Source organism: Photinus pyralis, unplaced genomic scaffold, assembly GCF_008802855.1.
Source record: "Photinus pyralis isolate 1611_PpyrPB1 unplaced genomic scaffold, Ppyr1.3 Ppyr1.4_LG2, whole genome shotgun sequence".
NCBI lineage: Eukaryota > Metazoa > Arthropoda > Insecta > Coleoptera > Lampyridae > Photinus > Photinus pyralis.
The window spans coordinates 19874707-19899700 of record NW_022170403.1 but is presented as its reverse complement, the minus strand read 5'-3'; the positions used below and the strand labels follow the sequence as shown (position 1 = coordinate 19899700).

The window sequence follows — 24994 nt, the reverse complement described above, 5'->3', positions numbered from 1 at the left end:
TAATAAAAAATGTTCTGCTTTACTACTGTGTATTTGATAAAAATCGAGATAAAAATGTATAACTTTTATACCATTACATTACAGCCATGTCAAACACGCGACTAGCCGATTGTTTTTTTATTGTATCCATGGTAACTAAGGCGGCCGATAATACCAATGGTTCAAATTCGTGTAGGTTAAATGGGGGCAAAATTTCCCTTTTGTTTTTTGGAAAAATCTGAAAATGTCAGAAATGTCAAATTTCATTTTCATTTTCCCTAGTTTAAACGGTTGGAAATGGATGGTTTCCGTTAGCACCTTCCATGGGCACTTTTTTTCGGAGAATCTGATTGTTTTCAGAATTTCCATAGCACCCGAGATGTAGAAGCTACAAACTACTAACATTCACTGCTATTACTTTCTTATTTCTAATGGGTGCCATATTAGATTTTTACGGCATGGGATAGAGGACAAAAAAAAATAATGACTATACTTTTACACAAATTTACAAGAAAAACTACAAAATCAAATGTTTTACATTTATTTATTTGTCAACAAACACCCACGGCTAACTAGATCGTGCTGAATCAACATGACTATGACGGCGATGCATTCAAATGAATTTCTTTTTTGTCCTCTATCTCATGTGGCGTTCATAAGAAATAACATAGTAGTAGTCTGTAGCTTCTGCATCTAGCGTGCTATGGACATTCTGAAAACAGAATCAAATTCTCCGAAAAAAAGTGCCCATGGAATGTGCTAACGGGAATGGTCCATGTCTTAAACAGTTGGAAAAATGAAAACGAAATTTGACATTTTCACTTTTTCGGTTTTATTTTCGAAGATTTTTCAAAAATTTCAAAAACGTTTTTGAAGGCACAAAGAGTAACCTACACTGTATTTCTCACCTTTACGGAGATCCCAATAGTGAACCAGTTCTTACTGTTCAGTAAAGACAACCAGAAAATTCAGATTACTTCCAAAGATTAGCCAGAAAAATCGAAATTTGCCAATTTCGTTTTTCTTTTTTTCTGATGTTATTTGAACAGATTCAAAAAAATAGATATTCAATACGTTTTGTTTAGGAGAAATCATCAACTTTATCTTTTTTATGGCCTATAAAAAAAGTAGATAACTGTACTGTGTAGCATTTTTTATTATGAACGCAGATGACACACAAAAAAAAAACAATTGTTGAAAACTGTTGGTTTCAACAGGATGGTGTATTCGCGTATAACGCTCTATTCGTGCCAGAATACCTATCCGACAAATTTCTTGGAAAATGTAAAATAAGTCCGATAGATATTCTCGTACGATTATGATGTTGTGCGTGGTTGCACCATCCTGTTAAAACCAACAGTTTCCAACTTTTGTTTTTTTTGTGTGCCTTCATCACTGTATTCGTAATAAAAAATTCTACACAATACACTGTGTACTGCACGGGCTATATAAAAACAAAAGTACTCGATGCGTCGAGCTACTTTTGTGCGACGGATCGAGATATTATTAGCGTTGAAATATAATCTGCATGCAAAGAATTGTGACACGAATCTAATGCTTTAAACCCGAGCATTCTGCGATGAATCCTTCGAGAGTTATACTTAAAATACTTTGCAGTCAAAGTGAATATAATTATTAAGCACTATTTTTTTTCAAAAACACGCTAAAAATACTCCGAAATGTATTGAAAATCTCTGAACGGTGTCTTGTGGAGCTCAGAGAGTGGCAATGAGAAAGTCGTTTCTATTTGTTTTGTCTCTGTAAATTCGGTTTTTCTAGCATATGTCGGAAGTAATCGGAATTTCCTGCTTTTCTTTACAGCATAACAATAACTGTTTAATTGCTCAACTTTTCCCTAATTTGACCATCGTCCATCTTCTATGGTTTCGGAGATCACCATGTGATCCATGCAACCAGGAAAAAGAATGCAAAAAATTGACGTTAAGATATACAGGGTGTTGCATTTACAAAATACCAACTTTGGGTCAAATCTCAGAAAACGGCGGTCCAAATTTTTTTTACTACGCTACTGGATTCTACGTAAAAATATATAAAAGAAGTAGACTGATTTATATAATTATTTGTATTTTTTTTTATTGTATTACTTTGTATACTTTTTATGTTAATAATAAAAAATCAAAATTTTCTTAATGTGGATTCTTTTATGATGCGGCCCGCAGCTATATGTGAAAACCTTAAAAATTGCCCTTGATGATAAATGTGTTTGACATGTCTGAATTATATAGTACATCACATGACAAGTGTTGAATTTGAATAATTGGCACTTCAGGCAATGTCAAGTCAAGCAATATCTCACGGATTTCAAAAGTGTACTATACCTATACTTACCCATAAAAAAAGCGAGATACTGCCAAGGTCATTAAGAAAATGTTTGACAGTCGTTGACTATGCTTAAGTTAATACTACAAGTGGAAAACAAAAAGTACGTGTGCATTTTACTTTCGGCGGTATATGAATATACATTGCACATTATTACAACGATCTCTCTGATAATCTCAAGTTGTTACCTTTATTCAGGTTTCAGAAGAAAGTAAAAGAACACCTAACTACTAGTGCTACAAAGTCGAACACATAAAAGCAAACATTTCCATCTCTCTCTCGTATTTGTTTTTTTTTTTTTCTCCATGATGATTATGTTATAGTAAGTTTAAGTTTAAAGCTGTATTTGTACATTTTTAGTATGCCACCAACGAGGTTAAGTGTAAGAGCAGCTAAGAAGAATTACTTCAAAGCTGAACTTCGCCTCAAATTTTCTATTAATTTAATGTATTTTTTTTGAGTGAGACAATAAAGTTAAAGTTGAATATGTAGACAAATTATATCATTTTCATGCTAGATAATGAAACATATCATTTTCAAGGAAACATATTTAATAGTTTGCAAAGAAAGTGTTTATTGCTTAAGTTTCTTATAAGCGATCGATTTCGATTTTTTTGTATATTGTCATCTTCACAGGCCATAGCTAAAATATATACAATCGAGTGTAGTCGCCTTATGAAATATATAAAAATGTTTCTAATGTTCTAATCATTGTTACATATACAATTTCAAAAACCTCCACCATACATTTATAAGGAAGAGACGTCCACTATTATATCAAAACACGCTACAATGTGCTACCCAATACATTGAGAGATCTGGAAGAGAAGGAGTTCAGTGCCAAGATGAAAAGTATATTGATCAGCAACGCATTCTACCTACAGTATTGAAGACTTCTGCAAGTTTAATTTTAACAATGTAGTATGAACTATATTTGCATTTTCTATCTTACTTTGACGTGTGGAAGAACATGCATACAGTGAATATTTTTTAAATGCGAACATAGGAGTTTGCATGCAATGTTCGATTAAAAAAAAAACACATCAATCTATTGAGTAGTTCAAATGAGTAGTAGATACAATTGACAGCTGTCACATTTTTAAAAATACCACCGTCCAATTTAATTACGAAATCGGTTAGGTTATTACTTAGAATGTCAAGGACACTTCGAACATTTATTGTAATTGTTTTCGGTATTTATTTTCTTCATTTATGTATTGAATAGATCAAATTAGTAGAATACCAGGTGCACATGACCTACAAATAATTGAAGGTTGGTTCACAACGAGTTGTGGTGTCAGTGCGTGGCCTGTGAGGTCAAGTTATTGTAAGCTTAAGAAAAATGTATCCTAAAGTTGCTATGGCCTCACAAGGCTTCTTTAAAAAAATCTTACCGAGTGCTCTTCATCATAAAGACTATAGAGTTGCTTTTCATAGACACACAAGTTGCGCGATTTGGAAATGTGAACCGCGCACACCTCATAGATTGATGTTTTTTTTAAAATCGAACATAGGGAAATTATTGCATGCAAACTCCTATGTTCGCATGTAAAAAAAAACTCACTGTATGTCTATATACACCACCAATAAATATATTATTATATTATTATAACTCTTGCCAGGAAAGATTGCCAGTCACAGCACACCTTGTGTCGATCTACAATGTATGTTTGTTCAACATTAACATGATACTATTCCGGAAGTCCCTCACATCTTTAGAAAAACATAGATTGTAGACCGTGATCAAGTGTTTTGTGACCGGCAATCTTTCCTGGCGAGAGGTTTATATACAACTACCTAAACCCGACGGAATTTTTTATATATTTCATAAAACCAATTCACTCATTGTATATATTTTAGCTATGGCTTGAAGATGATCCGTTTTCATTGTTTTCACACCAAGTACATTTCAAGCACACAAGGTTACTTCCAGAGTGTTCCTGGTGGACAATTAAAAATGGAAAAAAAGGAAGCACATTTTTTAATTATTTAGTTGTGGAAAAGTGGCCATAGCCTTCAACTTTCGCTTTTGTGGAACGAAGATTTGGAAAACTTATGAAATCTAGCATGCCGTGTGCGGTTATGATGCGCGATGTCTGTTGTGTGACACAGAAAAGACGTACATCAACTTGCTCAATGTTCCGTGTTAAAGATTTACTTTTGCACAATACAATTTCCCCATGTAACATTATAGACACCGCAAATCCTGACAGCACACGGCATGCTAGATTTCATAAGTTTTCAAAATAGTGGATCACAAATTCATTTCTTTGTAGATCAACCGTATGCATATGCTATGTTATCACACGGTAAATTGATTGCTCGTTTCAAAGATCTTAAAAAAACATTGCATTTGAAAAAGAAAACTTATTTAAACGAAAGTAATGCCGGAAATGTCAATAAGCCATCAAATTTGACTATTTTTTCAAATCTGGAAAAATAAAAGAAATATCGATCCCATCAAGTCGCCAAGGAAATGCCACTTTATTCCATTTTTAGACTCCATCCAAAAAATAAATTAAAAAATGCGATTTCGACTTTTTTCAAAAATTATTTTTTTTATTGAAATCTGATCTAGTTTGTAACATCAGCTGTGTAGAAAATGTAGTTCTCTTCATACGCTTGCAGTTGTTCCTATATTGCTATATTGCGTTGTTTCAAAGTCAAAAGACTACGATTTAGCAATTCTTGTTGGAACATAAATAATTGAAAAATGTTGGTTTGTTCGTAGACGGCGAAAAAATTAATCTTGACAATTAGTGTAATAAAGATAATTATACATTACCTTGTAATCATAGGTGGCTAATATTTTTAGTCATTGATTATTCTTTAAATCATTATTTATAAAACGAGACGTTAGTACTTATTTGCAGTAGATTTAAATGGAAGTACTTACCAATTTGTATCTGAAATAGTCACTCTTTAATACTTTCACGTTTTGAGATATATTAATAAAATTTCCTAACTACAAGTGCACATAAACGTGGAACGTATCTTGAAATGGTAATAGTAATTGGCCCATAATCAAATAAACAGTTAAATACATCATGTCAAAATAAAGGAATGACAATAAAATGTAAATAAAATCTCATACCACACCCGGAAGTCATAGTAGACTTAGACAGGGATCACACTGACCTGGTCCGTGGAGTAAGACCGCCGACTGTGTTTCCTTCTCGACAGCGATCTATCATGGCGATGTCTGTGACGTCGGCGAGAGCCGGGCGAGCGTTTCTTGCTCCTTTTGTATCTCCGCTCGTTGCTGCTTCCGCGGTCAAACACGCGAGATCTATGAGTCTTGCCGCTACTGCAAAAAATTTAGATGCACCCTTTTTGTTATTGTAAGGTTAGGTAGGTACCACCAAACTTTATTAGCATTAAAAAAAAAGAGGAGTATAATATTATTTATTATAAACAAAGCTAACGAATACATCTTAATTAGGAATAGGTAAATCAACATTGTATTCTTCACCGACTGTTTTATGAACGAACCAACAATACTTCTTCAGAACTGGCCCACCTTCGGGGCAACGCGTCCACACCGCAAGTTTTTTCAATTGTTTCACTAAGCTAGTTTTAGACACTTCCACATTAACTTCCTGCTTTTCTAAAGAATTTAGGAAGTCTTCAACCAACGCCTTAGAATTCTTCGTACTTCCGTGTATCCACTTTAAAAAGTCGGGAACAAACTTCACACTTAACTCCTTACCTGGCATAAACGATCTTCTCACCGGCACGATAGATGTAAGTTTACTTCTTTTCTTAATTGCAATTTGACCATTGGAAATAATCGAGAGGGGTTTCAAAAATGCGTCGATAGCGGGATCGACGTTACTTCCATCTTTATTATACCAAATGCAACCTATCACACGAGGCTTGATCTTTTCAGTCTTACTACGCATTTCCGCTTCAAATTCGGACTTTAGCAGTTTTAGTTTCGCCTTATGGGCCTCGGGAGAAACTGCGTCTTCCTGATCGTTCATTTCGTCGTCGCTTAAATGACCGTGAGGCACGAAAAAGTCGTTATCTTCCTCATATTCATTTCCGGATTCGTTCTCTTTATCATCGTCGGATCCTTGGAGGGACTCGCCCGAATCTTCTTCTTCCCATTCTTCGTCTGAATCTACGTCGTAGTCGAAAAGTGTAGTGTCGATGGCGAAAGGACGACGAGGTTTGATAAGCGCGCTGGTTTTTCTCCACGTACCGAAGTAGGCGGGCCGGCGATTGCCGTCAAATTTGAGAAATTTGGCTCTTTGTTTTTCGGGGAGTTTCGGTTGCTCTTCGATGCTTTCGCCTGGAACTACCTCCTCTACTACTACTACGTCGTTGTCCTGTCGATCGGATTCTGTAAAGGGCCACGTTCTGGAGGATTTGCGTGGTTTTCTGCCAGATCTCAATTCGTCCAGGTAAGTACGTTCCAATTGCGTCGTTAGCGTTTCCAGGATGTAATTTTTTTGATTCGCATCTAAGGAAACACGACAAATCGGTGCTACTCTCATATCGGACTTGATCTCAAACGGCATAAAAGTGGAGGTGCTCACTTTCTCTAGTTTTCGTTCCTCACTTTGAGAAGGATCGTTTTTCTTAGTGAAGAAACTGACAAATGCCGTCGCGGCCTTCTGTTTTTTTTCTTCGATCTTTTGCTTTTCTTTGTTTTTTTCATCTTGCTCCCGCCGTCTTTGCTCTTCTTTTTCTTCTCTCTCTTTACGCTTGAGATCTTTCTCTTCGCGTTCTTTCTTTCGTTTTTCTTCTTTTAGGTCTCGATTTTTCTGCCGCTCCTCTATTTCCTTTTGTTTTTGTTCTAGCTTTTCGAGTTTCTCTTTAATGCGTTTTTCGTTCTCTTCCTGTTTCAATTTTTTCTTTTCTTGTAATACTTTCAGTTTTTCCTCTTTGAGTCTCTCGCGTTCTTTTAGTTTTTCTGTCTTTTCCATTTGCTTTTGCAGCTGCTTCGGAGTGAGTGGTTTTTTGGGAGTTTTCGAAACCTTCGCCGTAGGCGTTCCGACGGAGGTGGCGGACGATTTTTCCCTATCCGATCTGTTATCGGATTCTCGTTGCGGCGAATTTTGCTCGGCGGAATCGATCGATTGATTTTGGTCTTTTGGACTTTCCACAACTTCCGGCTGGGGGCCATCTTCTGGGCTGGAAAAACAGATCGCATGATGAAGATCGGTATTCTGATCCACACATGATCATCCAGAGACCAAAATAAAATCATGAAACAAAATAAACGATCACACCGACTAAGATAATATTGACACGTCACCTACCTGGGTTAAGAAATTTTGTATGAAATTAAGCGCATGTTTGTATTTCGGTCTGAGGGGGATCTCCGCCATAATTAAAACAAATTAACATAAAAATGGCACTAAAAATGATGTAAACATTCACTTCCATATTCGGACAAAAAACTGGTATTCGATGGATGCAGCATTTGTTTACACATGTGTGCAGAACATGTGTAGAATATTAATTAAATGTCTGGTAGAATTAGTTTAAGAAAGTAGGCGATTTTCCGTTGGGTGCATTACCATTTGGCGCAATGAATTTCATTGAAAATTTACAACCGATATAATTCAGACGTAATAAATAGTGATCGCATTTCAAGTAAAATCAAAACGACTTTGACATACTTATACTGATACATGTTGCATTTTGGTATCCAACTGGCCATTGCAACGTATATAACAGGAACATCGTGGGGAGGTTCTTCAGAACATTGTATCCGTAATCTGGACATTTCGTGTAATGTTGGTAGAAGTCTATTTTGAGTCTGAGAAAATTCGTAATGCATCGCATTGTAGCAGAAGCCCGGCGTAACCATTTTATTCCCGAATATTATGTAAATCTCGTTTCCGACTTATTTTAGATCATTTGATACAAAGCACTTTCACTTTGGCAACGCACACATAATTCGCGCCATTTATTTGATCGAAAAACAAGTACGAATAAGAACATTATTAAAACCCATACGAATAGAACAAAAAAAAACCCGACAGTAATAATAATCATTGACTACCCATAAAAGGGATTGTGGCTGCAATAACACTGAAGACCTCACAGTGTGCTTCAATTATTTAGGACAAGGTTAGTAATTATTCGAAAATTGGTTTTTTGAATTTTGAAAAACCGCGACCGGTTTGCAGACAGTCGACATTTTAACACTTATTACACTAAATTAATTGGAGCACGAACGTTAAACAGTTACTGTAGAAAAATACTGTTTCATTGTTGCAGAGATAAATTAAAGGAATTTCTTTGGGGGCGTTACATTCGAGTTTTGCCCGCAATTTTCAATGTCGAATTTCAACTTCCTAATTTGTCCAAACGTAGGCGATTGTATATTATTACATCGGAAGACGTTAACCTTTAAAACAAAATCTGACTAAAAACTGAAAAAACGAGTAAAATGAACGGTTGTCACTTTGTTCTCCTTTTCACGAATTAATTTTCAATCTAAACTCGCGACCTTGATGACTCACGAACAAGAAATACGAACGCAATCACAATGGGTATAAAATTCACTTGAGGCACACGCCGATAAGACAATAGAAGAGCGTTAACACGACTAAAGCCGTGGTCGCGTTACTCGCACCAGAGAACCATTAGCATTACTCTTGAACCCCACCAGTGAAAGTGACCAAAAGGGAGGAGTTCTTAGCCTACCTTCGACGAGTAGTTTGCAAAAAATTCTTTTTTATTCGTCCAAAAAAAGGCCGAAATTTCTCAACCATGATTCACTTCGCACCAAAACAATAACCCCGTTGAACCAAGACCTCAACCTACAAACTAATTACGTTTATTCAACTATGAAACAATTTAACTTTCAAGAAGAAATCTTATACGCGCCAAGATAATTTTAGCAACAATAAGAAATGCGGAAATGAACATTAATCGCGCACTATTTAATTGCGAACCGCTTAAATTTGTAATAATTACAATTAACAAATTTTTCAATTAAACTGTTACAGCTCGAGCGAGTATAATAATTAAAATCATTAGCTGTATATGGTAAACGATTATGCAACTGCTGAATTCGAAAACGTAATTAATTTGGGAGCACACTTCGTTCCTTTTTTAACATTCACCAACCAAACAAACATGTTACCAATGGTCTCCGTTGTTAATTTCGTCAAAAATAAGAGCAGCAGGCCGTCCATATAAGGTTGTCTCGCAAAATAATCACTTCAGATCTCAAGGCACCCTTAATAGTAATCGGACAGAAGGTTTATTTCATATTTAAATGAACAGTTTTTATTGGTCCAATATTTAAATCCCGTAACACACGCAACCACTTGTCATTGCGTTTTGATCAATATTATTAAAATCTAGTGGCATGCGATTTTTGAATTTTCGGGTTTTTATAATTTTGTGGTTTGTGAAACTGGTCTCTTAAATTGGTCAACATTTAGCGGGAGTGGCTTGACTCCATGTGGAATCCGGATTCGGGTACGGAAATTTATGTCCATTAGCTTTGCACTCTCACCGGCGCATTTTGTTATAAATCTAATAGCAATTTGTTGCTAATTTATCGCTACAGTATGCTCCGTCCATCAAGCAGATTTTTTTACATCAGCTAGCTTAGGATAAAACAAATTTACCCCAAAAGTTCAAACCACAACTTTTCCTGTACCCACAGAAGAATGAAAGAACAGGATATTCTTATAATTTCAAAAGATCAATTATTAATAATTAACGTGGAATTTTTTAAGCGTTAATTACCGATGTGATAAAATAAAAGCGATGGTCACATAGCTCATTTCGCTTGATTTCTAGTTCGATTACGTAAACGTGTTCCACGGCAATAATTAATTTATAACAATGTGAAAAGTAAAATTGAAACATGCAACATTATTTAAACTCGCTTGTGTCGGTTGGTCAACAAGAGAGAAACTAATATTATAATCATTATAAAACGCGTAAAAACGATTAAATACCGCAACACCTACAATAACAAAACATGTTCTCAAAATGTAAACTAATAATATCGTATGGTGAAAGTGAAATAATTAAGGAAGGTCGACTGAAAATACGACAAGGTTAATGAATTATAAGGACTTAAAAGAGAATCAAAGGTCTGAGTGAAGAAAATCCAGACAAAATGTGGGAGGCTTTGTTTCTGTGAAGTACAACGCCCTTTTTCATACAAGTACATTGAACGTCACTACTTACCATATACGATCATTTCAACCAGCGATATTACCCATTGAAAAGGGGAGGGTCGATACCAAGCGCCAAGTAGGCATCAGTATGTGGGATGACTAGCAATTAGATTCATTAGCAATTTCATTGAACAACTATATACATCTTTTTACATAATTGGTTTATTCAGGTACTGACAACCTATTTACAAGAACGTGATAGTGTTTCCACCATTGAACGGTGATTTTTTTCAATTTATTTAGAAAAAGGATATACATGTTTATTAACATCTAAATCAATACTAATAATCAATTGAATTCCCATTTGCGGCAATTAAGGTCTTGTCACCAGAAAGTGCAACAGGTTTTAAAGATATACATAGTTCAGATTCATTTGTCTCTAGATATGAGTCAACGTCTGGAACAATGACGTGCCAGTGGATTAAGATCAGAGCAGGAGTGGCCACATATCTTTCGCACAGAACAGCAGATGTTCTTGCAGCGACTTCTGTGTGCAGTTTGAGGTATGGCATGGAGCCCCGTCTTGGTGCAGTGCCACATTCGGATCTGGTCCGTATTACCTTACACTCCCATGGAAGAACATACTCATATACACTTCTGAATTCACTTCTGGAATGAACACTGCGGTTCATCTTTAGTGTTCATCTTTTTACCATTCGAAGCTACCCGATCCAAAAACTATAACACAGGCAGGATGCCTTATGTACTTTTCGCTTTACCAGGAGGGATCATGAATTGGATACGAAATCAACTGCTTCCATCCGTGAATGGTATCACGTGATTTTTCCGCTTAAGAAAATTCAAAATCTGGTGGTATCGTTTGACTTGCAGGTCTCGGATGTGGTTCGTCATCATAACTTCATCCCCACAATATTCTTTTACAATTTTTCGTACTATGTACCTTTCCCAATTTTCTCATGGAGCACACACAGGATATGTCAGAATCTATCGCAGTTTTCAATGACAAGCTACCCTTGAACCATCTGTACACCTTTGCAGATCGTTGTCCCTTCTGTTCTTGCTCTAAAACGCTTCTTACAGTCCACCAAGACACTTCTATGACGGTTGAAATGTCATTTAGTGACATTTGTACATGCGACAACTCACGAATACATTGTCACTTCAACATGACTAATGGCCATTTGCACCGACCAATAAAAGCAGAGCTTAGCTTAAGTGTAACTTAAAATCCATGGCAATGATATTGAGACAATGGTTGCCATGGATTTTAAGCTATGCTTAACCTAAGCTCTGCTTAAATTTGTGGGTGCAAACGGCCATAAGATAATCTTTTGTTGACAGCCTACTGTGATGCAAGAATCAATTCGACGTCGAAGTTGGCCATAAACCATTGAACTATAACAATGTAACTGGATCGTGCGCAGTTTGTTTATTAGCACACCTGATAGAAGCAGAAAATACAACTGTATGAATTTAAGTGAAATAGAAAAATTATGTCAATGAATTTAATGTTACTAGTGTGAGAGAGATAAAGATACTACCACTCGTCTGGCTTCACTAGTAATATGCTTGTTTCCCTTCCAGTTACGAGTAGGTATATAGTTCAATGTTGTAAACACACAAACAAACATAACCTTACAAAACAGAATGATAGAAGTGATGCGTCCCCCATTCATGGAATCTTGGTAGGCTCACAATCTCAATTTTGCAAAGACAACTTCGACGTCAAATTTTAGATCAGATCCATCGGTAACCTTATTTGTTGGACAGTGCAAACAATATCACACACAGTATGTGTCATTTTTTGTACAGAATCTGTTTTTGACTTGTTTTTGAAACGAATTATAGTAAATTATGGGGAAAAATTGCGAAAATATTTTGGAAATATCAAAATTTTGAAAATGAAAAATTGTCTAAATATATATGAACAATTTTTGAAAATGTTCAGTAAATGTTGCATGTTTTGAATGGAAATGTTGGAGATACATAAATGCAAAAAACATTTCCTGCATGTGATTACAACCTTTCCCAAATCACTTCGCGAATCCCGAGATATTTTCACATACTTACAGTTTCGACACAAATAAAACCCGAGCATGTCTCGATAGCCTACATACCTAACAATCTTCCAAAATAATTACTGACCATTTTTGTTCATTCATATATATTGCATACATTTTTCTCAAAACCGACAGTATCCTACGAAACATGTTGATACAGAGCTCATTTTCATATATTACCATAAACAAACAAGTTCAATTTAAGCACTAAAAATAGCATTAGATGAGCAATTTTTGAAATGCAAATGGTTATTACAAAATATCCATCCACACGCTAAGACTTTTATGTATCACACAAAGATAAATCATATGCACAGTGTGTCCTATTTTGGTTGAGACTAGTATATCTCAGCTGTTTTTAAAGACGGAAACTTACGCTTTTTGTCATTATGTGCAATTTTTTTTGTGAAACTTAATACCACGAACAGAATCAATCTCTAGCCACGTTCGTTTCCTAGATACAGGGTGAAAATGAAAACTTTTTGACTTTTTGAGATGTTACCTAACTTACTACTCTGATAGAAAATACGTAAAAACTGCCTGTTTTAGATATTTTTACGTAGAAACCAGTGACGTAGTAAAAAACACAGTTTCTGAAATTTAATCAAAGGTCAGTATCTTGGTATTTTCTAAATGCAACACCCTGTATATCTTAACGTATGGCTTTACATTCTTTTTCCTGATTACATTGACATATCACAACATATATTTTTTAATGTTAGCCATAAAAACCTTATTTTTTTAACTGTTTTTAAATAGTAGGCCATGTATAGGGTTGCCATCTCAAAACTCTGCCAACTAGGACAGGAAGCGTGAAAACCCCGGATTTAGGGATTATAAACCCGGACATATCAATTGAATTTTAGAAAAAATATTGTCTAAAGAAATAGTCTTTGAAATTCTACTTTATTTTTATCACTGACTAGACTGTTTCAAATTCAATAATAGTAAAAAGGAACAAGGGATTAAAAAGAGTTTTTCCTGAGAGAATGGTTTAAGAGCGCGCTGCCAGAGTGGTGGGGGAGCTTATTGCCTTTAGTTTATATTGTTACCATTTCAAAATCAGACGGATAACGGCAGATGGCGCTAATGTGGTCTGAAAGATTTTTTTAATATTTTTAAGGGAGCAAAAACTAGTTTAATCCAGTGTTGCTTATACTATTTTTTTCCAATACCAATCGATTTAAATCCATTTTTCCACAAAACAAAAATGAGGGATTAAAACTTTATTAATCTCTAGGGATTAAAATTACCTGTTAATGTACAAAAATTTGGGATTAAATTCAAGAAAACAATGTAGGTATTGGAAAAATTCCTTTCTTTGGTCCACTGTTATGCCACTAGTGAAAATATTCTTTCAAAGCTGGTATTATGAGCAGGAATGCAAAAAAGCACCAGACAATTTTCAATAACTCCAAGTTAATGAGGATTCGGTGTTTTAAAAAATTGTAACCAAAGCTGATTGGCGCCTTAAAAGTTTATCTTGTTTTGACAGAAACTCGTAGATATCTCAGTAGCCTAAAACCCGGACTACCGATGAAACCCCGCCCGGACGCCCCCTAAACTAGGACAAATCCGGGGAAACCCGGACGGATGGCAACCCTAGCCATGTATCTATGGAGATTTTGTTTTGTTTATTGTATGCATAATAATTAAGGCAGGTGATGCCAATCAATAACAATTGCTGTTGGTATAACATATTTCAAAATTTTGAAAACTATGATAATACATATTTATTTATTTATTTATTTATTTAACGGAAATACCATTTTTACAAAGAAATATTATGTACTTACATAATTATATAAAAAAATATACGTTGTGATACATCAATCTAATCAACTAATCAGGAAAGAGAAAGCAAAAAATAGACGTTAAAATATACAGGACGTTGCATTTAGAAAATACCAACTTTGAATCAAATCCTAGAAACTGTGGTCTAAATTTTTTTTGCTACGCCATTGGACCCAAATTTCCCTGACATCATTATAAGGTATGAGTCATGGAGAGGAAAATGCAGAGTGGGCCACAACCTTACCCCGTCCCAAGAAAGCAAGAATGAGCAAGTCGCTAAGGGAATCGTACACCATGAGTTTGTACCACCTAGGCAGACCGTCAACAAGGACTTCTACAAAGAAGTTTCAAAAGACTCAATCGCAGAGTCATCCATATCTGATTGGAGTCCAGTCTCCACCATGACAACGCACAGAGACACACCGCATTCGTTGTCAATTCCTATCTGTCACAATTGGTCTTTCAACGGTGCCACAGCCCCATATACCCCCGACAGACTTCATCTTGTTCCTAAGGGTGAAAAGGGAGCTGAAAGGAAAGCATCTGAGACATCGTAGAGCATTTAAAAAACCATGACGAAGTGCCTTAAGGGCATTCCGAAAAGCGAGTTCCAGAGGGCATACGATGGAGCATGGAGAGTACATTGGCAAAGGTATATAGACCAGGAGAAGAGTATTATGAAGAGTATGAAGATGTTGTTTGACCAAAAAATCCATTTTTTTTTTAAAAAAAGCTCATTACTTTTGGGGCAAACCCTGTATGCCAAGACTAAAAGATGATGAGATGCGCGTCGGGTAGGTACATTCAGGATTTCACGATCGTGCGAAATAAATTCTAACTAAAAAAATTCGCCCTAAACGTAGAGTTAAAGATTTATTGATGTGATGGAAATCAAACATGGACTATGAAAGAATTGGAAATCAAAAATACACAAACTCCGAGGATGCCGGAAAAAAAATTTAAAATTTTAGAATAAGAGACCAACTACTGTCAGAAATCGCAAAAGAAAAACTGCAACATGTGTTAATTAAAAATGTATGACCGTGATAAGACACATCAAAGAGGACGCTCCGCTCCCAGGCCCCAGTCTTGAAATTTGACAGTTTTTAACAATTTCTCACAATATTATTGATGAAATTCTCCATTGGGAAACGTTACTTATGTTGTAATAAATAAATAGAATAGTAGTAACATTTTATTGACTATTTTTTCTATGGCGATCGAATTCGGTTAAAAAACCATCCTCAGTGAGGTTTTGAAGTTTTTTTTGTCTTTAAAATTTAAATCAAAATATTTTTAAATTTATTCATTCGAATAAAATAATTTTGTGCATCAATTTTATGTTGCAAGGTGTGCAACATAAATTCAAATTCTTCGAACAAATTTCAAAATTTTACTAGTTTTTATACAGAGCGTTTCATAATGTAATGTGTCCTATTTTGATCAAGACTGCAGTGTATCTCGGCTGTTTTTAAAGATAGAGAAACCTTTAATACCACAAATAGTATCAGTCTAGCTATGTTTGTTTTTGATATACAGGGTGAAAATGAAAAGCTTGACTTTTTGGAACATTATCAATTACCATATAAGCCATGCAAGATAGAAAAGATAAAAACTACTTTAGATATTTTTACATACAATCCAGTGGCGTAGTAAAAAAACTTTTCGGATCACTGTTTCTAAGATTTGAGATAAACATCCTTGGCAAGGACATTTTTATTTTTTAAAATCAAAGATGGCCGTGACAATTGAGAAAAAAATAATTTTATGTTGAGGTAAAGTGCCAATTCGACCAGTAACACGGCAAACTGTAATTAAGAAAAGTTGTTTAGAATAATAACTAAGGCTTGGTTTGGGTTCTATTTTAATAAAAGAAAATTTTGAGAAAAGTCCATAGCAAATTCAAAATGACCATTACGCCTCCTAGTGGCCATCGTAGAAGCCTGAAAATAATTTCCAAAACTATCTTTAGGTAACTTTCTTTTTAAAAAAATTCACATAATGTAGTATACAATGAGTAGTTTCCTAGGTTGCACAAACAATAATTTTCAAGGCGTTTGCCAAAAAACGAAATTTGTAAATTTTCATTTATTTTATTTTATTAGCAACCTTACTTTCTGTTAGATAAAAATCACACAATCCACAATGAGGAATTTCAAGACATGAACTGCCTTTATGTTTATGTAGGCAAAGTTTCATCCAACACTGCTGTACCAACCTGATTCATTGGACTAAAAAAACACATACCATGTTGTTACAGGATGAATCGCTACCAAGAGATCTTTGAACAAACAAAAATTCATTTTTACTCTAAATCCAAAGGTGACCATTGAGATCTTGGAAACCATAACAGAGACCAAGTCGACCAAATGGAGGCAAAGTTGCGTATTTTGGGCACCAATGTAATGCTCCTTAGGAAGTGAAGGAATTCTGAATACACTCAAAGATAAAAGAAAAAAAGTATTTCTTTTTGTAACTTTATTTGAAAAGATATTTTAAAACAAATGACTACTGTTGAGTCACCAATATTTCTAAACAAATTTTGCAATATTTCGAAAATATTCACAGTCACACACCGGAAATTTCCCATAAATTCTCGAGCACCTTACAAGAACATTCTTCTGAAATTTCCAGTTTATACTAGCTTTTAGTAGAATCGGCCAACCCCCGATTTCATGGGGTTACACAAACGTTAACAAGTGCAGTAGTTCTTGAAAGTTTTTCAATACTCAGATATCAAATTTTAACATCCGCACCATTATCTGCTGTTGTGAATGAAGTTTTTAAACATTCAATTCTTAATTTCAAATTTTTGAAAGCGTTGTTAGCACAGCTTATCTTTCCACTAATTGTCGGCTGTTCAGGTTCCTTTTATAAATCGCTCCAATGAAATATCGTAGAACTTTTGAGATTCCGGCATTATATTCATACTATCGTGTTATTCCTCCATCCCTTAGTCTGAAAGCCAAATGCCATTCCTGAGTTGATACTTTATGAATTTCGTTTTCGGATTTGGTGAGCAGTAATTTTCTCATAGCTCTTCTGAAATCATTTCTGCACAGTTCTTTTGTGCAATACTCACATTTACTATTGTACAGTACTATAAGGCATCTTGAATCCATAATTAAACAAAATTCTAGTAATCGATATCTGCATGTCTGTAACTGATCTTAAAGATCTGCTATGTAAGTATGTGCAATTCCACTCTGTAGTACAAATGTTGGAAGACAAGACAAGAAAATCGTTCCTCGTTAGTTAAGACACATCGCTACCTTGAACACCTAGATAAACATCAAAGCGTATCTATTTCTGAAACACGCTCTGAATAGATAATTGCTTTATGCTTTTAACACAACCTGTAATAAGACCCGGCAAATTTGTTATGTGCTGGACATAACCGACAATTTTATATTAACGTAATATCAAAACCGCACGTAGTCTTTAGTTACTACCTACTTGTTGCCGCATTAAAACCGCATAAAACGAGCCAATTATGTTAAAATACTTGATTTACACCAACCTGTCAGATCGCTTATGCTGTGGGCTATCGTAATTTTCGATCTTTCTACGTTTCGTGTCCCTGTCCCTATCGCAAGAATGAGATCGGGAACGTGATCTTGTACGAGACCGAGAATGGTGACGTCTTCGGGAACGAGGCATCTGCAACAAGCTCGATTAGATCTACCTCCTTGAAGGATTTTATTACAAAATGCTTTCATTTCTGAACAGAAAGCTGTACAATTACTAATTGGTGTTAATTCAACAAATAACTATGGCAACAATACATTTATTTTAAAAATACCTTTATATATGACGTTTGTACGTCAATCAAGTGTATAAAAGGCGAAAATGTGGAATGGAAGTTTTTACGAGATCGCCATTTTATGTTGGCAGTTTAAGGCGCCATTAATAGATAAAGCGTGTGAGCATTCCAGTTGAATTACAAACTTTTCAATAGAGGTCAGACGCGAACAAGGAGATGGAAAAAAAAACTTGGAAATAAACTTACTATTGGATTTGCAGTATAATTAAATTTACACCAAAGGAGATTAGCGAAATGCGCGACACAATTCCAAGTGCGTATAGCTGGGCCTTGAATTAACTGACAAGGAAGCGACAAACCAAACATCGATCCAACCTATTGGTCGAATAGTGAAGTCGTCGACCTCGATGCAAAATTTCAAATCATGAAAGAAAATTTAATCACACTACACTCAATATTGTTTCACACGAATCAAAATAAACTTTTGGGAAACTGGCAGTAAATAAAGATTTAATTTAGGTCAAAGAAAATTTCTAACGCGGCCTTTCTGTTATGGACGCTTTCCCACTCGTTTTTGTTGCGATGTTGCAATATCGCACTTTTTACTCTCTTTACGTATAGATAACTGTACAGGGTGAATCGATCATTAGAAGAAAATAAAGATGCGACATTTGGACCATTTGGCAGTTTTGAGACGGTTCGTCCTTCTTTTATATATTATATGTTAACTAATTTGTCATAATTATATGTCCTGTAGCCTATTATTGACGTAAAAGCTGTTGGTTGCATTTTATTTATTTATTTTATTTACATAAATAAATAAAAATAAACATTTTTTAATGGTTAGTTACGCCATTGTTTTAAATATAAAGTATTTAAACAATGGTTACGCGCTTTTGTTTATGCGATAGATCTTTTAACAGTTGAAATGCGCCTCTGTAGACAGTTATTTAAACAAATTAAAACGCATACGATTTTGAGCAGCAGAACTAAGATCATGCACACGGAACACTGTCCCTTGAGATATCATTTCAACAGAAGCGGGGTACCCGAGGGGAATACATGTAGTCTCTGCTTCGAGGAGGAAGAGACAGAGATCACATCTAGACCTGTGGGCGAGATTGCAACAGCACCTCCGCAGATCAGGGAGGCCGGAGAGGGTCCTCAGGTTGTTTTTAACAAGCTCATGCATCTCTCGGAGTAAGACACTGGGGCACGCACAATAGATTCAAGGGTCAAAATGCGTAGGCGTGATATAGCCCAACTCAAAGAGAAAAAAAATGATATGAAGCAGAAACTATTGTTGTGATTAGTTCCGTAGTTAGTAGTGCTTTCATGGTTCATCCGCAGAAAAGCCTAGGATCTGTATAGTAGCCAAAAATAGCATCACAATACATCAATGCCTGGTTACAACCATTTAAATCTTCGGGATTAGGCAGAATTTTCCCAGAACTTCTAAAGGGAAGGAAGTAGTACCAATGCTAGGTCGGGATTCGTACGACCAAGCAATATCGTTTAAACTGGTAAGTCTGACATCGTTCCTTTTAATTAATTAGGCTTTAGGAGAAAGGATGAATTACATATTATCTTCGCTGAACCGTTTACGTAGTAATGGAATCGCTCAGGCGCAAAAAAATGCACTAGGTGCGTTTTGATTTTCCCTATATTCCAGCAAATGTTTTATCAAGTATACTTTTTTTTTGTGAAATATAAGATGATAACCTTTTCACAAAACTTTTTGGGACACTCTGTACATATGCTTAGGGCGTTTAAACCTTCGCGCGCCAGATACAGGAAGTAAACAGTACTGCCAACATCATCGATAAACGTCACTTTAAAATTAAAATTCCCTTAGAAGTGCATAGTTTTCGATCTACACGTGTTGATCCCATCAGGTAATTAATTTTAAAAATTAAGAGCGATATATACATCATTTATAATTTTGCACATAATATTCGAGTTCACTTTACATTTGTCTAAGACAGATTTTCGTTTAATGAATTTTGCGTATTTATAACCTCAAAATATCGTTGCAGAGATTCTCCATCATGGTCGCCCAAAAGAAACAGAAAAAGGCAATCGAAAGCATCAACAGTAGATTGGCGCTGGTAATGAAATCGGGAAAGTATTGCTTAGGCTATAAGCAAACCTTGAAGGTATACTAAAATGTTGCGCTGCAAGACACGTTAAAACCTATATTTTGTAGACATTGCGACAAGGAAAGGCGAAACTCGTAATTATAGCCAACAACTCACCACCACTACGTAAGTCAGAAATCGAATATTACGCAATGTTGGCCAAAACCGGTGTCCATCACTATTCCGGTAATAATGTCGAGTTGGGAACGGCATGCGGTAAATATTTCAGGACATGTGTAATGTCCATTACGGACCCTGGAGATTCCGATATTATCAGATCGATGCCCACAGGAGAGGCGGCGGCGTCTCAATAATTATTAAATGTTTCATTTGTATTTAATTTCTTTAATAAATAAAATATAAAGGAAACTTGAATTTTGTACAAAACAATATAGCCAATAAATTTCAGAAAACCTTAATACATTGTAAAGAAATCATACAAAGGTACAGAAGGGCCATAGTTTTCTGTTGTAGTCTACCTATGACCGTTTGAACTAACAAATTTAAGCAGACCTTGGCCTAAGTGTAGCGTAAAATCCATGGCAATTGTTGAGACAATAGTTGTCATGGATTTTAAGCTAAGCTCCGCTTAAATTTGGGTGCAAACGGCCATTAAATGATTTATAGACCATTTGAGTCAAAGCACCTCAAAATTCATTCCTTTGAATTCTAGTGGTTGTCAAACTTTGCTGTTGATGGCTTTTTTGGGTACCTACTGGTGTACTTAGAGCTTAAAGTAGGTGTCTTGTTTAGGGTAGGTATACAGAGTGGCCCAATGAGAAGTATACAGAGGGCTTTTAGGGTATTAAATTTAGAAATTTTGAAAAATCCTCGAACACGTCAATTTTGTATTCGAGGGGGACAACTTTTGGAATACAAATCACGAACCCAAGTCTTCACCCCTCTACATAGGGAGCTTAACCCCTAAAATTTTAAATGGAATCCTATGGCAAATGGCACATTATTTGAAAGCCAATTTAATCGTGATTACTAATCTGCTTTGCTTTTTCAATTCTATTGATTCGTTTCGGAGATATTAGCATTTGAAATGGTTTTTTCCCCTGATTTAAGTCCTTTAGATTACTTCTTGTGGGGATACTTAAAGAATAAAGTTTATGCTACTCCGCCCGGAATATTACAAGGGTTGCGAGCACGTATAACCATAGTGTAAGAATATAATACACTATGGTATAACTCAACAATTTCGAGCGATTACCCCTGAATCTTGCAACATGTACGGCAGCGTTTTGAAGCAAATCTTTAATATTGCATGGAAGCAGGCGGAAGGCAAGTCGAGCATTTATTGAAATAATGTTGTGTGTTTAAAGTTATTTGTTATTTTTTGCACAATTTAAACCTTTTTTAATACAAGGTGGCTTAGATCGCATTTGTTTTGGTTTTTTTAGAAAAAACCATTTCAAATGCAAATATCTCCGAAACGAATCAATAGAATTTAAAAAGCAAAGCAGATTAGTAATCACGATTAAATTGGCTTTCAAATAACGTGCCATATGCCACAGGATTCCATTTAAAATTTTAGGGATTAAGCTCCCTACGTAGAGGGGTGAAGACTTGGGTTCGTGATTTGTATTCCAAAAGTTGCCCCTCTCGTATACAAAATTGATGTGTTCGAGGATTTTTCGAAATTTCTAAATTTAAAGCCCCAAAATACAAACGGGCGATATATAGCCCAAAAAATACGAAATATGCTTAGAAAGATCTTAAAATAAGACATTTCTTTCCATAGTAACGCTCTTACAACCACAGAGGAAACTATGAAACTTCTACCTATAACTACAGGTTGAGAAAGGAACACATCACGAATTTAGTGGCCAATAGGTATAATGTGAATAAAATTTATAGGTACCTACATGCACTTTTATACTATTGGCGCAAATTACTAGGCATTGAATTTTCTTGGGGGCAGGCAAAATTTACTACAATCTGCAGTGCGAAAATAAAATTGATGTCAATATAATTATAAGCAGCTTTCTAATTGGTCAATATTTAGAGAAAAGGAAAATGCGATTTGACAATTTTTCAAAAATTTTTCCAGGTTGAGGTAAGAACCGACTCCTATGCTCCAAAGGGCGTAATCTTTCGAATTGTACACAAAGATTGTTGGCAAAGCATATTTGTTTCATTCTTTTGCCTCAGGTTGTGGGTATCACTATTGTTTCCCAAATTCATAATTTAAAAGCAAGCTGAGTAACATGTATATATAGTGTACCAAACAATACAGGTTTAAATTTATTAAAAAAACATCACAATAAAAATACAGTACCTATTAAAAATGTAGCTTCACATTTGTATGTAATCTTCATTACCAGCTTCTGAAGCTGGGCTCACACTCAATTCATTTTGGCTCAGTTCAGAGGGATTACGACCTTTTTCAGTTGGAAGGCTATGTAAACGTTCTTCAAAGAGCATTTGATCCAATAGACTACTAGGAGACCACTTTTCATATTTATCACCACTTCCCCCTACAATATTAGGCTTGAATACTTGTGTTGGTGATACAAAATCGCTACTGTGATCTTCAGCAGCTTCGACGTTGTTTATATTCTCATCACTGATAGGTTCTGAACCATTGCTTAAATTCAAATTGTCCGAACTCCTCTGGATAGCTTTTTCTGACGAGGAGTGACTGCTATTAAGTTGGGTACTATTTTCTTCAAAACTTGTATTTGGCGAGGAAATACTGTTTTGACCGTTTGCGCTTTCTGCATGATTGGGTTCTGAGAAGGAATTACTTCTGTTGCTTGCAGGTGTATTTTGATGTTCTTCAACAACCGAAATTGGACTAGTAGGGGGACATCGAGTTTCGTTACTGTGTTCTTCAGTACTGGGCTCAGTCTCTTGATTGTTTTGGTTCAGACTATCAGATGTAGTTTTGGTGGGATCTTCGCCACGTAGAAATTTATCGACAATTTTATTAGCATGATTTACAAAACTTTCATATGAAAAATACTGTTCTAACCTGGCCTTACCCATGAGACCCATTCTCTCTGCATTATCATCCTTTATAATTTTAGTAATGGCATTGGCTACAGAGTCACCTGTTGGCTCACACAAATATCCGGTAACGCCATCCTGCACAGTTTCACAAGGTCCACCACTATTGCAAGCTATTACAGGTTTTCCTGCCGTCATTGCTTCCAAAGGCACTATTCCAAAATGTTCATTAATTGGAGTATAAAGAAGACAGTTACAACGCAGCAAAAGGTCAGCTTTTAAATTATCAGATGGTGACTTCAAAAATGTTACTTTCGCCATTAAATTCTTATTTTCGCATAATTTCACCAATTTGGCAAAATAGAAAGCGTTAATGCTAGAGTCGGGATCATAGCCACCTGCCATTATAAGATGAATTCCACCCCATTCAGATGAGGATAGCTTAGTTTGAGCAGCCTCTAAGGCATCCATAGCCAACTCCAATTTTTTAGCTGGATGGAAACGATTAATCGACAAAAACACAAAAGTTTCCTTTGGTATGTGGGCAATTTCCTCGGCATTTTTAAAATGGCTATTCGCAATCAGAGCCTGGTAAGAAGACGAAATTGTAGGATAAAGAATAGAAATATTCTTCGTAATTTCTGGGAAAGTTTTTTGAAAAACTTTTTTCGTATATTTACTATTAACAAGAATCACATCGGATAATGCGGTACATTGCAATTCTAACCAGTTGATCGGTAAGCGATAAAGACGTTTTAAAAATCCACCGGGCGTACTCGCCAATAAATCCGGATGATGACAGTAGTATATAACTTTACCGCCTGCCAACTTTATAAATGGAACAGCCATTGGTATTTGATCAATAAAGAATAAATCAGGCTTCTCACTTTTGTTTATAAAGAGCACATAAAAAAGCGCTAGGTATATCATTCGTAAGTACGAAAAAAGAGCTTGAAATATACCACATAGTCCACGAGGAATCCAATTGCCTATGACACGTACTGGAAATTGGCCATCGCAAAGCTCTTCAAATGCGTGGTGTTTATTGAAGTGATTCGTAACGAATGAGACTTCATTTTTTTCTGATAAAGCCACAGCTACATCGAGTACCAACCGTTCAGCTCCTCCGATGCCCAAATCGGGATGTACAAACACAATTTTCGGTTTCTTAACAGGCATCTAAAAGTACATTTATTATTATTGGTTAATTTTTTTATGTGCACCACTTACCATAAAACAATCAAGAATACACTATTTCATTAGCTTTTGGTACAAAATGTCGCCTCACCTTTTATGAACCCGGGAATTTTGTACTTTTATGATAAGAGATAAAAAGCAAAAAGGTATTAAATTATCAGTACATTGCCAGATTTCAGGTTAGGAAAGTTTGTACCAGGGGTAATCAGAAAATATTCCGTGCTTAACTCTAGTAGATATACAGGGTGGTCTCGTTAACGGTCTGTGTAGCTACAGATAAAAATGTTGGTAACTAATAATATCATTTATTGCCATAGATTGTAAAAAACATATAGGCATGGTCAGGGAAAAACAACAAGTTAACAAACAATGATATAGATAGATACTTTACAGGACAAAACAACATTCAAAATCAGTTAGCTAGAGGCGCGTGTCGGGTACATACGTAAAAGAACGTTTGAAATTTCTTTTATTCTGCGGATTTTTTATACTGTCCGGAGAACTATTAAAAACGTCACCGCTGTAATAGTAGTCTTCACGGTCGAGATAATACGTTGACCAGTTATCTAGAGCTAGACATACCGCAATAATTGGCTTTCAAGTTCAGGCAAGTTCTGTTTACTCGCAGACACAGAAAGGCCGAACAAA

At 35.5% G+C, this 24994-nt stretch overlaps 3 protein-coding genes across 4 annotated transcripts; 1 reads left to right on the top strand and 2 right to left on the bottom strand.

The window, feature by feature from the left end:
- Positions 1–5709: 5709 nt before the first annotated feature.
- On the bottom strand, positions 5710–18629 carry LOC116163779 (chromatin assembly factor 1 subunit A-B). Of its 2 annotated transcripts, none has more exons than XM_031477895.1 (3): positions 18303–18629; positions 17814–17953; positions 5710–7458 (listed from the first exon to the last, which is right to left on the bottom strand). In XM_031477895.1, the coding sequence occupies exons 1-3, from the start codon at positions 18420–18422 to the stop codon at positions 5754–5756; spliced, it is 1965 nt and encodes a 654-aa protein (XP_031333755.1). In that variant the 5' UTR covers positions 18423–18629; the 3' UTR covers positions 5710–5753. The 2 variants fall into 2 exon arrangements, with proteins under 2 accessions (XP_031333755.1, XP_031333756.1); XM_031477896.1 differs by lacking the exon at positions 18303–18629 and adding an exon at positions 18096–18253.
- Positions 18630–19830: 1201 nt separating this feature from the next.
- Positions 19831–20569, top strand: LOC116163676 (60S ribosomal protein L30). Its single transcript, XM_031477740.1, has 3 exons — positions 19831–19951; positions 20093–20212; positions 20263–20569. Exons 2-3 carry the CDS (start codon positions 20105–20107, stop codon positions 20506–20508), a joined length of 354 nt encoding a protein of 117 aa, XP_031333600.1. The 5' UTR covers positions 19831–19951; positions 20093–20104; the 3' UTR covers positions 20509–20569.
- Positions 20570–22414: 1845 nt separating this feature from the next.
- On the bottom strand, positions 22415–24541 carry LOC116164205 (alpha-1,3/1,6-mannosyltransferase ALG2). The gene is made up of 2 exons (XM_031478347.1): positions 24380–24541; positions 22415–24328 (listed from the first exon to the last, which is right to left on the bottom strand). Exons 1-2 carry the CDS (start codon positions 24380–24382, stop codon positions 22496–22498), a joined length of 1836 nt encoding a protein of 611 aa, XP_031334207.1. The 5' UTR covers positions 24383–24541; the 3' UTR covers positions 22415–22495.
- Between the last annotated feature and the right edge of the window lie 453 nt (positions 24542–24994).